The 15,370-nt window shown below is 45.9% G+C and overlaps 1 protein-coding gene across 1 annotated transcript; it reads left to right on the top strand.

Annotated features, from left to right (window-relative positions):
* The first annotated feature begins 997 nt into the window (after window positions 1-997).
* Sod2 (superoxide dismutase 2) lies at window positions 998-9,913 on the top strand. Its single transcript, XM_075950685.1, has 5 exons — window positions 998-1,160; window positions 1,275-1,477; window positions 3,332-3,448; window positions 5,055-5,234; window positions 6,816-9,913. The coding sequence occupies exons 1-5, from the start codon at window positions 1,138-1,140 to the stop codon at window positions 6,959-6,961; spliced, it is 669 nt and encodes a 222-aa protein (XP_075806800.1). The 5' UTR covers window positions 998-1,137; the 3' UTR covers window positions 6,962-9,913.
* The last annotated feature ends 5,457 nt before the right edge of the window (window positions 9,914-15,370 follow it).

Raw genomic sequence — 15,370 nt, 5'->3', positions numbered from 1 at the left:
TTGTTTTCAACCATACTGATCTAGGCTTTTTGAATTTTAAAGGTATCCATAACACAACCCAGGTCTCCTCCACCTGAGCACAGACACTCAGCACTTCTCCTGAGTGAACAAGTCTCTATGCCTGAAAGCATCTTCCCGAATTCCTCTTACCCCAAGCCCATCCTTGTGTGTGTGTGTGTGTGTGTGCACAGGGAGTGGAAGAAAACACTGGGAACTATGCAGCCACCAGCCTTCTGTTTCCTTTGATAGTGTTTTTTAACCAAATAAAGGCCTAAATCCAAATCCTATCCGTTGCAGAGGAAGACTGTCTTAAATTCTATATATAATCGCTCTGAAAACATTTGATAGCCATAGCTTATTAGACTATAAGGCCAGAAGGGGAAACAGTGGTTTTATTTTGTTGTTGTTTTTGAAACAGTGGTTTTTGAAGTCACCAAAGACACAAAACGTGCAGGGTACAGGCAGGATTTAGGAAACATTTAATCCCGATGCTTATTCGTTAACTGAGATGCACCTGGAGTCAGTAGTACCAAACCCACGGGTAACAAAGATGAACACATGCAAATCTGCAACATGATTTTAAGTTCAACATTCCTGCTGCTGGGCATCCCGTGGGTGATCGAGACACTTGGCTACGGTCCTGACTCCAGCCCGGAGAAAGCCCCAGGGAAGGTCATTCCGGGCACAAGTAACTGGGTCATAGGGGCCGTGGTTACACCAAGGTTCTGACCAGCAGCAGGGCCGTGGCTTCCCGGAGAACGATCTCCGGGACTTCCAAGGGGCGCGCGTGGAAGAGGAGGGGAGGCGCCACAGCCCAGAGTCCAGGTTGGGCGGGGCGGACCGAGAGGGGGCGGGGCCGGGGCTGAGGATGGGGGCGTGGTCACACCGGGGGCGGGGCCCTGACAGACTCGCGGGCCCTACCAACTCACCGCGGGGGAGACGCGGCCTTCTCCGGGCGCCGCTTAGTCACGGTGCGGGCGCCCGCGCCGCCGTTCTCCCCTCCGCGGATGGGCGCGGCCGGCAGGGTCACTGCCGCGCGCTGTCCTTGCGGACGCGGTGCGGACGCCGCAGAGCGGACGCGCGCTTGAGAGCGAACGGCCGTGTTCCGCGGAGATCGGCGGCCTAGGGCGTCTCAGTATGTTGTGTCGGGAGGTGTGCAGGTGAGCGGCGGGGCCCGGGGCCGCGGCATCCTCCGTGGGGGGATCTCGGGGTGGCGAGCGTGGCTGGTTCGTGCTGTGGGTGGCGTGACGCGGCGTCCTCTGTGTCCCTTTCAGCGCGGGCCGGAGGCTGGCCCCGGCGGCCAGTACCGCGGGCTCCCGGCACAAGCACAGCCTCCCCGACCTGCCTTACGACTATGGCGCGCTGGAGCCGCACATCAACGCGCAGATCATGCAGCTGCACCACAGCAAGCACCACGCGACCTACGTGAACAATCTGAACGCCACCGAGGAGAAGTACCACGAGGCCCTGGCCAAGGGTAGGTGCGAGGCCCCTGCACGAGAGACACCCCGGGTGGGCACCGCTTGCCACCGGCTCCCCCTTTCCCAGACGGTTGTCGGTTTCGATGCAGGAGAGTGTCTGCGTTGGTTTGCACAAACGTCCTTTGCTATTCCGGAAAACGCAGCACCTCCCGAAAGTACATGCTACACTTGACTGTTCTGAGTTCGTCTTTGACACCCGTGTTGCTGGCTAACATTGGTAAATTGGAAGTCGTTTACAGACTGTTCCCGGACGCCACTGCTTTTTGCATAATGAATATTTATTATTTTCGTTTTGCATTTGGATATTTAAAATCTGCGGTTGTTGTTATATAACGTGGCTTTGGGAAAGTTTGCTTTTTTCAGGTAGCCTTGGCGGCCATTTGCAGAAGGGCTGAGAGTGCCCAGGCTGGGTCAGTCAGGTGCCCTTGAGGGGCAGGATGGCTGGTGCTAGGAGTGGCTGGGGCTTTGCTGGGAGCGCGGTCCGCGGGTGGCCTGGCAGCAGGTGAGGGAGAGGGTCTGAAGTGCGTGGCATCAGGAGTCTGCAGCCCACGTCGTGATTATTGTCATTATTTTGGACAGCAGTAGGATTGTTCAGTCTGGGGCTTGGGCTCCCTGACCCCTGAGAAACGCCCGCAGACTCCCATTTCACACCTTTTACTAGGTGGCCAACTACAGGACAACGCAGGAGTTAGCACTTAACTTAGCAGACGCCCCGGCCAGCACCGGCTAGTCATGGTTCTTTTCTTGATTTAACTTTGGGGTCAAAGTTCACAAGAAAAATATATCTATTTTGTGATAAACAGTATCTGTCACTAAATGGAAAAATAGTTAAGTTTATTTATCTATGTTTTTAAGCCATAACGTGTGGACTTTTGTGTTTGCACCTCGGATGATGTTTATGGGAACACCGTGGTAGAAAAAAACCTGTCTGTGCATGTGTGGATGTATACTTGACACATCGGGCTGGTAGGGGGCAGAGGAGAACTTTTGGGAGTTGATTCTCTCCTTCCACTGTGGTATCCAAGAACTGAACTAAGACTGTCAGCTCAGGTCGGGTTGTCAGGTTTTCCAGGCAAGAGCTTTTTGTTTGTTTTTCACCTGTTGAGCCTCCCACAACACCTGGGAATATTGTTTTAATGGCTAGTCAAAGTAGTATGCCGTCTCTTTAGTCCGTTAGTAGTTTTTCAGGGAAAATGATTGGTAGTCATGTCTCTAGATTAGCTGCATTGCTTGAAGAACTGCAGAGTAAAATTTACTTTTTCTTTAATGTACTTTATTGACTCAGATCTGGGAAATTGGTTGAGTCAAGTGTCAGTGGCTGGCTAGGGGCATCTAGTGGAGAAGTGTGGTATTTCAGCATGACTGTGTTTGCGGGAAATGGCCAACCCAAGAGAAGAAAATTACCACATTCTGGAAGATTTACTTGCAATAAGTAAGTCACATGAGCCTTGACTCCGGGAAGAGACTCTGATTTAGGAACTAGCAGGTGGGGAAGGATGAGGTCATGGCAAAGCGGGAATATCCCAGCTGGGAAAGTGTTTCCTTCAAGGCGACATCTGATATCTGAAACTTTCCCTAGTGTTGTAAAATCATCTTAAATTTAATACTTTTTTTCTGTGTGTGTAGCCAGAGCTTTGTTTGTTTAGTGAGTGCTGCTGTAATGCCTGACTGTAATACTCTGTTGCAGGCTTAGACAGGAAGTTTTGTTTTTTTTTTTTTCTCTCCGAGACAGGGTTTCTCTGTTTAGCCTTAGCTGTCCTGGAACTTGTTCTCTGGACCAGGCTGGCCTCAAACTCAGAGCTCTGCCTGGAGAGGAAGAATTTCTAATAGGTGTCTGTTTTGTATTTCAGGAGATGTTACAACGCAGGTCGCTCTTCAGCCTGCACTGAAGTTCAATGGTGGGGGCCATATCAATCACAGCATCTTCTGGACAAACCTGAGCCCCAATGGTGGTGGAGAACCCAAAGGTTGGTAGATGCTGCTACAGCTTTATATTTGGTGTACAGCAGGACTGATGGTTGGTTTTGTTTTGTCCTCTTAATTTTTTTTTTCCAAGACAGAGTTTCTCTGTGGAACTAGCTCTTGAACTAGCTGGCCTTGAACTCACAGAGATCTGCTTGCCTCTGCCTCCTGAGAGCTGGAATGAAAGGCGTGGAGCTGGTTTTCTTTTTCTGCCTTACCAGGCTTGTAGAGCAGCAAGTGCTATTGCTCTCTGAGCCATCTAATGTAGCATGCCCCCTCTCGCCTCTCTACTCCTTACCCTGCCTGTCTTTTTTTCTGGTTTTTCGAGATGGGGTTTTTCTGTAGCTTTGGAGCCTGTCCTGGAACTAGCGCTTGTAGACCAGGCTGGTCTCGAACTTACAGAGATCCACCTGCCTCTGCCTCCCTAATGCTGGGATTAAAGGCGTGCGCCACCACTGCCAAGCTCATGTACTTCACCCATAAGTGACTGTGACTTGATACTTGTGAGGTTTTGGCCGTGACCAGGACATAGAGTGTGTCGGAGTCAGTCAGCGGAGTCGGTGTTTCAGGATATAAAGTGTGTCGGAGTCAGTCAGCGGAGCCGGTGTTTCAGGATATAAAGTGTGTTGGAGTCAGTCAGCGGGGCCGGTGTTTCAGGATATAAAGTGTGTCGGAGTCAGTCAGCGGAGCCGGTGTTTCAGGATATAAAGTGTGTCGGAGTCAGTCAGCGGGGCCGGTGTTTCTGTTGCACAGTTTGTACCACTTGCTGCATTAGCTGTGTTTGTAGAAGATAATTATGTTTTGGTCAATAGAATGGGAGAGGTGAGATGTTGGACCCATTTGATTCAGCGATATACTTAATGCAGAATTAATTCTGTATTGCTGCAGAATAAAAGATTGAACTAGGGATATGGTACTACATGCCTGCAATCCCAGCATTTGTGAGGTGGAAGCAGGAGGATTTGAGGCCAGGTTTTGTGTGTGTGTGTGTGTGTGTGTGTGTGTGTGTGTGTGTGAGTGAGAGAGAGAGAGAGAGACAGAGACAGAGACAGAGAGAGAGATTGTCTTTCCCTCTCACCCCTCCTCTCTTTCTCTCTTTCCCTTACTTTGTTGGGTTAAATGTAGGGCTTCACGAATGCCAGTCTGGTCTGTTCACTGAGCTGTGCTCCAGCCCTCTTTAGTGCACCGTTAGCTCAATGACGAAAGAACGACGAACGCTTCTGTGACATAGTATGGTAAAGATGGGGAGATGTTGGTGAGCACTGGAGAGCAGCAGTAACTTTCAGTCTCTAAGTGGGGATGCCCAAGTTGAAACTATTAGATGGGAAAACCAAAGGAAGCCAGTGGAGAACGTTATTTCTTTCCTGGTGAAATAGCCCAGGGACTGAAGAAATCCCTAACTGCATTCATCAGCCTTCATTAAAAATGTGTCCAATGGAAACTCAGCTTAGTGTCTGGCGCCAGGAGCAGGAACTTGGCGTTACATAGGCTTTCTGGGTTGTCTGTGTCTTCAATTGATGTTGTCCAGTTGGTTCTTGGACAGGAATATTTTAGTGTTAGGAATATAGCATTTTATTGTAGTTTTTGAAGTCTTTTTCTGTCCCCCCTCAGGAGAGTTGCTGGAGGCTATCAAACGTGACTTTGGGTCTTTCCAGAAGTTTAAGGAGAAGCTGACTGCTGTATCTGTTGGAGTTCAAGGTTCAGGCTGGGGCTGGCTTGGCTTTAATAAAGAGCAAGGTCGCTTACAGATTGCTGCCTGCTCTAATCAGGACCCACTGCAGGGAACCACAGGTAAGCTTTGAAACTCATCTTTTCGTTTTGGAGGTACTAGAGAGTACATTAACCTAGAAATAAGGTAAATTAGCAGAGTTTAAACTTATGAATGTGTAATAATTCGAGCAAATGTTAGTAGATTATACCAGAGTCTTCACAATAAATTGATACTTGGTAAAATAAGCACATGTGATTTTTTTTAATTTATTTATTTATTAAAGATTTCTGTCTCTTCCCCGCCACCGCCTCCCATTTCCCTCCCCCTCCCCCAATTAAGTGCCCCTCCTCCTCAGCAGCACATGTGATTTTTGCAGGCTCCTTAATAAGAATGTTTTAATTGTAAGTCCTGCTTCATCCTGTAGAAAATTAGGGTCAGTTTTCATTTTAATATACACAACAGTAAAAGCCTAAGTTAGATAAGCAATAAGAAGGAAGAAAGACGTAGAAACTGAGCCTGCCTTGGTGGGATCTTCTGCTCCCCTCTGGTGAGTGTTGTGGTTAAACTAGGACAGAACTCAGGACCTTTCTGCAGGGCTTCAGGGCACGAAACAGCAGCTCAGCAACCCTTCCTTCTTCCCTGGGCCTGACTGAACTAGACGTCTGTTGTAAACATCACTGAGGAGCGAAGAAGTGGAGAGCCACAGTGTGTAGCAGTAGGCTGTGGCTCCATCTCTGATGTGATGTCAAACGGTCGCTCTTTGCTCCTCCTCTCACCTCTGCCCATGTCACTCACGTCTCGACATACACTCAGATTTTGAGGAACATGAATGGGAGGTGAGATGCCACAGAATCTGATAACATGGAAAACTTGGGTACAGTAAGTTCTTCAGAGTCCGTCTGCTGCTCGGGCGCCTCGCTGAGAGGTCTTGGTTCCTGCAGTCCTCTGCATACAGAGAGTGCATTAGAATGAAAAGTTATTAAAATATTGCTGTTCTATTAGTAGCAGGTTACGTTCCTCATAACTGATCTGGATAAACTGGCTGAGATGTTTTTATAGAGAGGCTTGAGTCTGGCTTTGCTGTTTAAGCTGGGCTGGCCTACTTGATACCCCCTTGCCTCAGCCTCCCATGGGTTGGGGACACAGACCTGTGTCACTGTATCTGGCTTGAGGATTTAAAAATACATATATTTAAATCCTTTATATATGTTCTTCATTCATACCATTTAACTTCTGAAGGTAGTGATCATTTTCTTTGGTCCTGTTTAGTTTCTTGGTAATCTATTCTTTTAGTGGCTCATTTAGAAACCTAAAATTAGCCTTGGAGAGTAGAACAGGCTTCTTAGGCATCTCCCCTCCAACCCCCTGGTGCTCAGAACTTGGAAGGGAAGCTTAGGGCCTCAGCCTCCCCTAGGCAGCCTACCTCACTGTGTCTCTTGACTGACGTTGGGAGGAAGGCCGGGGCTCAACATTAGGTGATTCCGTTGCTATTTTAAGAGGAGGTCTGACTTTCTGGGAGCCTCTTACACATTATATTTTCTTCAAAAATAAAAATGTAAAATGTTTTTGTAGGAATAGTCATCCTGACGCAAATTTTCTGTGATATAAGAAACAAGTGGATGATGCTGTCTGAAAGAGTAATTTTCCCTTCTTCTTGATAGGCCTCGTTCCCCTGCTGGGGATTGACGTGTGGGAGCATGCCTATTACCTTCAGTATAAGAATGTCAGACCCGATTATCTGAAAGCTATTTGGAATGTCATCAACTGGCAGAATGTCGCTGAAAGATACGCAGCTTGCAAGAAGTAAAGCCTTGTCACCTTACTGAGTATGTTAGGCCCTCGATGGCTATTTTTGTAGTAGTATAGAATACTGCAGTAACTATGACTGCTTTATTGTAACATTTATTGATGTCTATCCACATATTTGATGAACATGTTATGACAATTTCTTATTTTTAATTAAATTTGTTATTAGGCAACTGTTTGAGAACAGTATATACTCTGTATGAATTACTCTTGATTGACATTTTCATTAAAGCCTTGTTGCTAGGATGCTATAACTGTCATTATAAGACCATCAGAAATATTCCTTCTCTATGTTTTTGGGGCCCATGGGAGTCTGGAATCTTGTTCTACTGCACTTAGAAAAAAAATAGAATTTTTTTCCTCTTTTCCCCTGAGTTGTTAATAAAACAGAGAACTGAATAGTTCCCTTTCCTATTAAAAATTCCTCATTTTGGTAAGTAATCCTCTGTTTAGAGGATGTCACTTAGTAGTCATTATTTATGGTCCCAGTTTCCCATTCATTTGAAATCTGTAACTTGAGGCTAAGGATATAGTTCAGTGGTAGAGCTTTGTCTGAGCGTGCAAGGCCCTGGGCCTACCTCGGTACTGAAAACAATCATCGGATCCCATAGCTGGGTTGCCGACTGAGAACTGTTACCATGAGAGGAAGTGATTGTACCTCTGGGGCTTTCTACAGGCAGAGAGATGCAAAGACAACGTTGTCTTTAAAACCAACTGTGTGGTGTATGGAAGTGCTCGAGATGGACAAATTAGGGCCTACCTGATGATGTCAGCCATGGGGACTAGGCCACAGTGCATTCTGGGAAGCCATTCAGTCCCATTAGTTGTATATCTCAGAACTATACCCTGGGCCAGGTGGCACCTTTCTGAGTGAGTGAGTGAGTAGGGTGTCTCCCTGAGAGTATTAGTTTTTCAGAGATATTTATTCTCATTTCTTCTGTAGGTTGTTTTAATAATTTGTAACCCCCAGAGGAGTTTTATATTGTTCATAAAGGGAAGACCTTTCCATGACAAGGTGGCAGTGTTTCTGATTGCATTCCTGTGCAGCGTCTGCACATGGAGTTGTATGCTGTGCTGATGACTCAGGGACCCTTTGTGAATTTTCTTTTCACATTTTGTTTCACCATCTTCGAAATTATCTTGGTGACTGTGTAATGTTTTATCAGTTGGACCTGTCATTTAGAGTTCTATTACTGAATAGTGTTTAATTGTTGTTTATTATCAAAAAGACTGAGGCCAGCAGCCCCATGCATGCAGATTTTACTTCTTATTGGAGTATTTTTCCCCTAAGGTTTATTTTGTTTTTAGCTGTGTATGATTGGGTAAGTGTGTTCACATGAGTGCAGGTGCCCATGGAGTCTAGAAGAGATGCTTGGATCCCTTGAGCCAGAGCAGTTACAGGTGACCTGGAGTCACTTGATGTGGTTGCTGGGACTTGAACTAGGATCCTTTACAAGAGCAATAAGGACTTACCCACTGAGCCATCTCTCTGGCCCCTGGAAGTTTTTTTTTCTTTCCAAGTTTTTTAATTCTCCACTCAAATATATTTTCCTTAAGTGGAAAAATGGAGTAACTTAGCAGTTTCAATATTGAAGACTGAAGTTAAAAAAAAATACTTAAATTCATAGCACTTTTTAAGAATTTGCTGTAGAGGCCAGTCAGGTGTTTGATGTCAGTGCTGACCCATTCCTGATGGCTCTTTGTGTATGTTTCTGCTTGTGCATGGAAGGACTTAGAAGACTGAGTAGCATCTATTGTGTGGGACAGAGGCAAGACCGAGCAACGAGAGTCACGTGGTTGCCACTCACCTTCGTTCAGGAGGCTATGAACGCTTATGCAGACATTTTGGGAAAGTAAACTTTGATACAAGTCTGTCGGGTTAGAGTTGATCTTGAACTAACAGATTTACAGAAACTACTGACTTATATAACTTTGACTCCTGCTAAGCTTTCAGATTAAAAACAAAATTCAATGTTGAAATTTCTATGAGGCTCTATTTTTCTGAGACTTTCTGTCGACGACGAGAATGGTGAGTTACACTGTGTCCATTAAGTTAAAGTCTTCTCCCCATGCATAAATTATAAGAGACCAAGAGAATTTTAAACTTCTCTTCCAGTGTAAAATGAGGCTTAGATGATTAGCTCTGTCTTTTTAAAAGTAGAGACAAGTAAATTGACATTTCTTCTGAAAGAAATACCTGAAATGCGCCAGGTGGTGGTGGCTTGTACCTTTAGTCCCAGCTCTTAGGAGGCAGAGGCAAGTGGCTCTCTTGAGTTTGAGTCCAGCCAGGTCTACAGAGCAAGTTCAAGGATGGCCAGGGATACACAGAGAAATCCTGTCTTGAAAAACCAAAAAAAAAAAAAACCCCAAAAAACCCAAAACTGAAATGGAATACGTGAAATGTATATTGTTTGTCCGGGAAAGTGCGTGCAGGGCTAGATCAGCAGTGCGTGCTCCAGCCATGGTTGGTCTTGACCGACATTAGCATGGTTAGCCCTGGACGGAAGCAGGGAATAAGTATTCCTTTGAGGTGGCACCGGCTGCCGGAACTTCATTAAATAACCTTGGGGTTCAGAAATTGCCTTATTGCACCCAAAATTCTTGGTCTAAAGTGAGATCTGAATTTCTGTTGAGCATCTTTATAAGAAAGTATCGAAGCCATATAATAGGACTTATTCATGCTGTGTGTGAGTCATATCTAAAACAGTATAAACACTGGCTTTTTTTCCTGTTGTAATTTCAGTTAAACTATTAGGAAAGTCGTTAGGTAAATTTTTAAGCAGATTATAGCAAAGCGCTAGCCTACTGATCCCAGTGTGCTAACACCTGTCTTTTGAAAAGCCTGTAAGGCCCTGGGTAGTTTCCATTTAATTATTGATCAAAGACGCCTTTATTTTCCTATTGTAAGTGCAAAGTGTTTTTGATTATTAATAAAAAAATCTGTCAAATATTATCAATAGGTTTGTCTGGTGTGTGTGTGTCAGTGTTAGTAATCCTGTCATGCTGTCATTTCCGTTGCTTTCGGAAAGAGGATTAATAAATAACGGAAGTCATGTAAACTCTTTAATAATACATTTAATTATGTAATGGAGAGTGAACAGTATTAGGGGTATAGGAGAAAACTGTTCATCCTGCTCCTAAATCCCTCTGCACTTTCTGGTACCAGAGTCTCCAGGGTAACCAGCTGGCGGTTGTTTAGCTGGCTCTGTCTCAGGTGTGAGGCAGGTCCACAGGTTGAAGGCTTAGTTCTAACAGGACAGTTAGCACAGCGGAGCTTGGCTGCAGTCCCTGGTGTGTAAATTTCAGACCAGCCATCTGTAAATTGGATGTAATGGTAAATTTGGAGTGCCCACTTGATTGGGTTGTGAAATGCCTAGACTGTATAAAGGAATATGGTGAGGTACACTTTTCTGTGAGGACGTTTTCAGAAAAGATTAACTGAGAGGGTAAGAGCTGTCTTGAATGTGGGCGATACCCAGACTCCTTAAGAGGAGGAAGAGGAGAAAACCAGCTGAGCTCGCAGGTGGTTCCTCTCTGCTTTCTGCTCAGTGGAGACAGGTGAGGGATCAGCCATGAGCTGCTGTCACCTGCTCTGCTGCCTGTTCTGTTTCCTCAGCATGTGATGGACCATCCCTCAACCGCCACTCAAACCTCAGCGTGTGATGGACCATCCCTCAACCGCCACTCAAACCTCAGCATGTGATGGACCATCCCTCAACCGCACTCAAACCTCAGCGTGTGATGGACCATCCCTCAACCGCGACTCAAACCTCTCCAGTTGCTGCTTGTCGGGCATTTGATAGCGTTGGCGAGAAAAGCAGCTAATACACTGGTGTTCCCAGTTTGATTGCCTTCTTGGGGTGATTAACTCAAAGACCCCAGAAAACACTTAAATGTTTGTTCCTGTTATGAAGGGGTGCAGGTGAATAGCTGCAGATGATGGGGAGGTGTTCCGGGGAGCCCCATTCATTGTCCCCCAGCCACTTCCACAGGCCCACCTGCCTCAGAGCACACTACACTGCTTCTGGAGACGTCATTAATAGGTTGACTCTAATCCCCCATTGGCACTGGTGACCTCTTCACCCTTCTGCCTTTTTCCTTTCCTGGGGGTGGGGTTCAAATCTTACCACCAATCTTGCCCTGGTTTTTGGTGTTCAGCTCCTATCCTACAGCTTCACCAGTCTGCACTCATATCATCTACAAGACAGCTTCCCACACAGTTTGACCATTGTTTATCAGAAAAGTTTGAATACTCATGTTCTGAAACTTAGGAGTAAGATACTCATTGCTGGAGATCCCAGGCATTTTGAGGATCAAGAAACAAAGCCAAGGACGAAGAACAAACATTTACTTTTAAATATAAATCATAGTATCACATAATGTTTTGTATGTGAATTTTAAAGTTCTCATAATGTCTCAGAGCAGGAACCAAACAATACTGCCTTGACTCTGGGAGAAAGCAAATGCTTTCTTTTCTTTTCTTTCTTTTTTTTTTTTTTTGAGAAAGGGTCTCACTATGTAGCTCTGGCTAGCCTTGAATTCACAGATCTGCCTGTCTCTGCCTCCAGTGTGCTGAGATTAAAAGCATGAACCATTATATCTGGCGAAAAAACAAAAAATCAAGCCTTTTTATCACATATTTTATATAAGATTCTGACGTTTTCTTTTGCTGTGATCATTGGGGAATAGGTTGCCTGTTGGCACTTTCCATAGACAACAAGCTGCTAAGGGAAAGTAGCCCTGTTCTGCTGTAACAGCAGTGGGCCGCAACAATGACCAGCATGGCATGACAATCTGAGAGGTGTGATAGTGGCGCTTACATCCTGGGGGTAGCCAACAGTCTGGACTTAAGGCCCACTCCATAGGAGAGGTTCCATGCCTGGCCCTGTAATTTAGCCAATTCCCTGTGGCTGGTGAGGCCATGGGACCTAGAAGAGAACCCAAGACTAGTTTCCTAAGCCATTACAATCTCACAGCGTTCTAAGTACTGATCCTTATTCCCACTGGTGAGTGTATCTCTCACCCCTCATCAAAGAAACTTCTTTTTGTAGCCAGCAGAAATCTACAGCTGGTCAAATGCAGAGATCAACTCACCATGACTTGCCTGCTCCCAATGAATGTGTTTACAACACAACCCCTACACTTTAGGCTCAGGGAAGAGGGGGTGGAAAGCTGTAAGCCGGAGCGCAGGGCATCTGCTGTGACAGAGTCTTGTATATAATATGTAATATATATACATGACAGGAAGTGTGTGTGTATCTGAATATGATCAAGATCTGTATCAGTGGTGGCTCCTGCCTTTAATCCCAGCACTTGTGAAGCAGAGGCAGGCGGATCTGTGAGTCTACAGAGTGAGTTTCAAGATGGCCAGGACTACACAGAAAAACCCTGTCTTGAAAAAAAACAAAGAAAGGTTGACATGACTTGTTTTCATGGCACGTGGCCTGCTTCTCCATGCGTGCTTACAGTAATGAAACGTCTGTTAGGATGTTTCTGGAAAAGGTGCCTCAGTTTAGTTTATGAAGAGAAGGAGCACGAATACTTTCAGATTCCCATCAGCATGTGGAACTCTACTTTGCACACATGCTGCCTGCACCGGTGGTCTCTTGGTTCAGGGTGTCACTTCCACATTTGTGCCCACAGACACACTCTGGAGGCCAGGCCACAAGGTTCTTCTTCACTCGTGTGCCTTTGGTTCTGAGTATAAAACGCAAGCTGCTTATTCAAACAAATGATGTGATTTGTCGTGTATAACATAAGTATGAGTAGCCCTGAGGCACAGAAGGGAGCGTCTGAGCTACAAAGAAGCTTGAAGGCAAGGGAAGCAGGAGTCTCCCCCGCCTCGCCCCCCCCCTTCCTTCAAAGGGTAAGCCATGGTCCAGGTAAAGAGACTGGAGGTTCTATCTGCAGGACAAGTCTACACTTCTGGCAAGCCTGAATCCAGTTAGAGGTTTTGGTAAGGAGATTCCCACCATGATGGGTGTATTACTCAAGGTTCTCTAGAGAAACAGAAAAACTGATAGAATTCCGTCACATATAGTGCATATATATATTCAGCTCAGTTGAATGGTTTTTTTGCCATTCACCTGACTTCAGTAGGATTATAGTTCAAGTAGTCCAACAATGGCTGCCTTCATGCTGAAGAGGCAGAGAACCTGGTTGATGCATACTTCATGAAGCTGGATGTTTTAGAAGTTCCAATTTGGTTTGGAAGGCCTGGAAGGTTCCCTGAGAGCCATCTGCCTTTAGTCCTTTAGGACAAGGAGGCTTACGTCTGATATCACCAAAGCTTGTCAGGCTGTCAACACTGGCAGCATCAGCACCACCCATTTCAATCCATTTTATTTACTTAGCTTTTCCTGTTTATCCCAAGGAGACTGGCAGCTTGTGCCCAAACATTGCTCACACCTGACTCTGATTTATACACATGTTAATCCTTGGTGGTGCACATTGGGTGGGTAGCATGCTCCCATTCACCTGCCTTCAGCACTGCGGCTGAGGGGAGCTGTGCATATGCTTGAAATGCATCCAGTTTTTACCCCAAGTCCCAAAGTATATCACTGTTTTCAAAACAGTTTTCTCAACAATTTTCATTTAGCTAAACTTTTCTACAAGAATGCCTGAAATAAGTCCACAATAAGTGTATTCCATGTAGGCGGAAGGCGGGAAGTGTAGCTAGCTTCTAGTGCTGTAGACTCACAGTTAGTAACGGTCCAAGAGTAAGAGTTCTTGTGAACAAATTGATGGGGATTGAAAGTGAGAGCTTTAGTTTTTCAGACACAATGGGATACTTTGGCGTAGAGTTCTGGCCTGCCCACAGCGGATGTGAGTGATAGCTTCTCTTTCCTTGGCGTCCATACCGCCCATCACAGGGTATCACTATGCCATTGACAGGGCCTTCTTTCTTAGCTGTACCTCCTCTACGGAGTGTTAACCCGTTATCTAGGAGGTTGAGTCCTTGGGAGGGCAGCGCTCACACACACTGCTTTTTAACTCTCAACATGCCCACAGTGCCTCTTCCATGTGTATCTGAACAATGGATGAACATCTGTAGTTTTGTTTGGCGTTTTCGTCATACCTACACTATGGTTCGTAGTCAAGCAAAGGCTTCTTGTCCCACAGCGGGGTCATTGGTCCCTCTCTTTATCACTGAAAGTCGTTAAAGATCCTTTCCCTATTTCAACCAAACAATTCTCTGTCCTGGCTCCATATTAGCACCGCTCCAGATTAGCTTTCCCCAAATACTGGAGTCCAGGATCCCCGCCTGAGGGGCTCGTTTAACTGATCTGTGTATGGGTAATTTTGGGGAAAGTTTTCCAGGTAATTACAATATGCATCTAGGGGAGACCAGTCCAGAAAGCATGGGCTGGTGAAAGTCCATGTTAACGACTGGACTTGAGGTCAGATGCCAGAGACGAGAGCCGCTGCCTTAGCCTGCCCAGCACCTGAGCAAAGCCAGCTCAATTCACCAAAGCCTGACACTTTCCTCTTGAATAATAATACAGTGTTTTCTCAGCCTGGCACTCATACCTCAAGACTTCCTTCCTGGAGAACTGGTCCTATGGCTACTTCTGTACTGTGATACAGGGAGTTGAGAAAGGGTGTGCCTTCTCAGCTTTGTTTGCCTTTTGCTGGCTCAGTGGACTGAAGTGCCCTCACTCTGAAGCCAATTGTAGGACATGGCCAAAATCCATCATGAACATGCAGCTTAGACAAAGAGCAGGGACTAAGGCCTCTGTGTGTAGAGATGGTCGGCGCTAGTGACCCAGCACCCACTCTCAACTCTTCTCACTGTAGTTCTCCTGTAGTCTCTGTGGAAAGAACTTTTGCTCATCCCACTGGGGCTGAGTGTGCTGGAGAGTTTTATGTCAACTTGACACACATTAAAGTTATTTGAGAGGAGAAAGCCTCAAATGAGAGAATCCTCCATGAGATCGAGTTGTGGGCCAGCCTGTAGAGCATTTTCTTAACTAGTGATTGATGGGGGAGGGTCCAGCCCATTGTGGGTGGTGCCATCCCTGAGCTGGGTTCTATAAGAAAGTGGGCTGAGCAGCACCTCTTCGTGACCTCTGCATCAACTCCTGCCTCTGGGTTCCTGTTCTGTTTGAGTTCCTGTCCTGATGTCCTTCAATGATGAGCAGTGATGTGGAAGTGTAAGACAAATAAACCCATTCTTCCCTCATTGCTTTTGGTCATAGTGTCTCCACAGCAATAGAACACTGACTAAGACACTTGGTGAGGTGTGGACCCCTGTGTGTAGCTCCTGCTTCTGAGTTTGGCCCACAGGGTGTGTTCAGGACCTAGACCATTCAAGTTCTCCATTTTCTTGGGTGCTTGATAAGCTTAGAGATGGCTTTATGATTCAGATCATACCAATGAAGGAAGGCAGAGTTGAGCGATGGAGATCAAA

Source organism: Microtus pennsylvanicus, chromosome 1, assembly GCF_037038515.1.
Source record: "Microtus pennsylvanicus isolate mMicPen1 chromosome 1, mMicPen1.hap1, whole genome shotgun sequence".
Taxonomy (NCBI): domain Eukaryota; kingdom Metazoa; phylum Chordata; class Mammalia; order Rodentia; family Cricetidae; genus Microtus; species Microtus pennsylvanicus.
The sequence above is the reverse complement of the archived record's forward strand: the minus strand, read 5'-3'. Positions and strand labels throughout refer to the sequence as shown.

Excerpts from the sequence above, each read along its gene's own strand:
- Sod2 (XM_075950685.1), top strand. The coding sequence starts at position 1,138 with ATGTTGTGTCGGGAGGTGTGCAG. Across the intron at positions 3,449-5,054 it reads TGGTGGTGGAGAACCCAAAG|GAGAGTTGCTGGAGGCTATC; the intron begins GTTGGTAGATGC and ends GTCCCCCCTCAG. Across the intron at positions 5,235-6,815 it reads CCCACTGCAGGGAACCACAG|GCCTCGTTCCCCTGCTGGGG; the intron begins GTAAGCTTTGAA and ends TCTTCTTGATAG.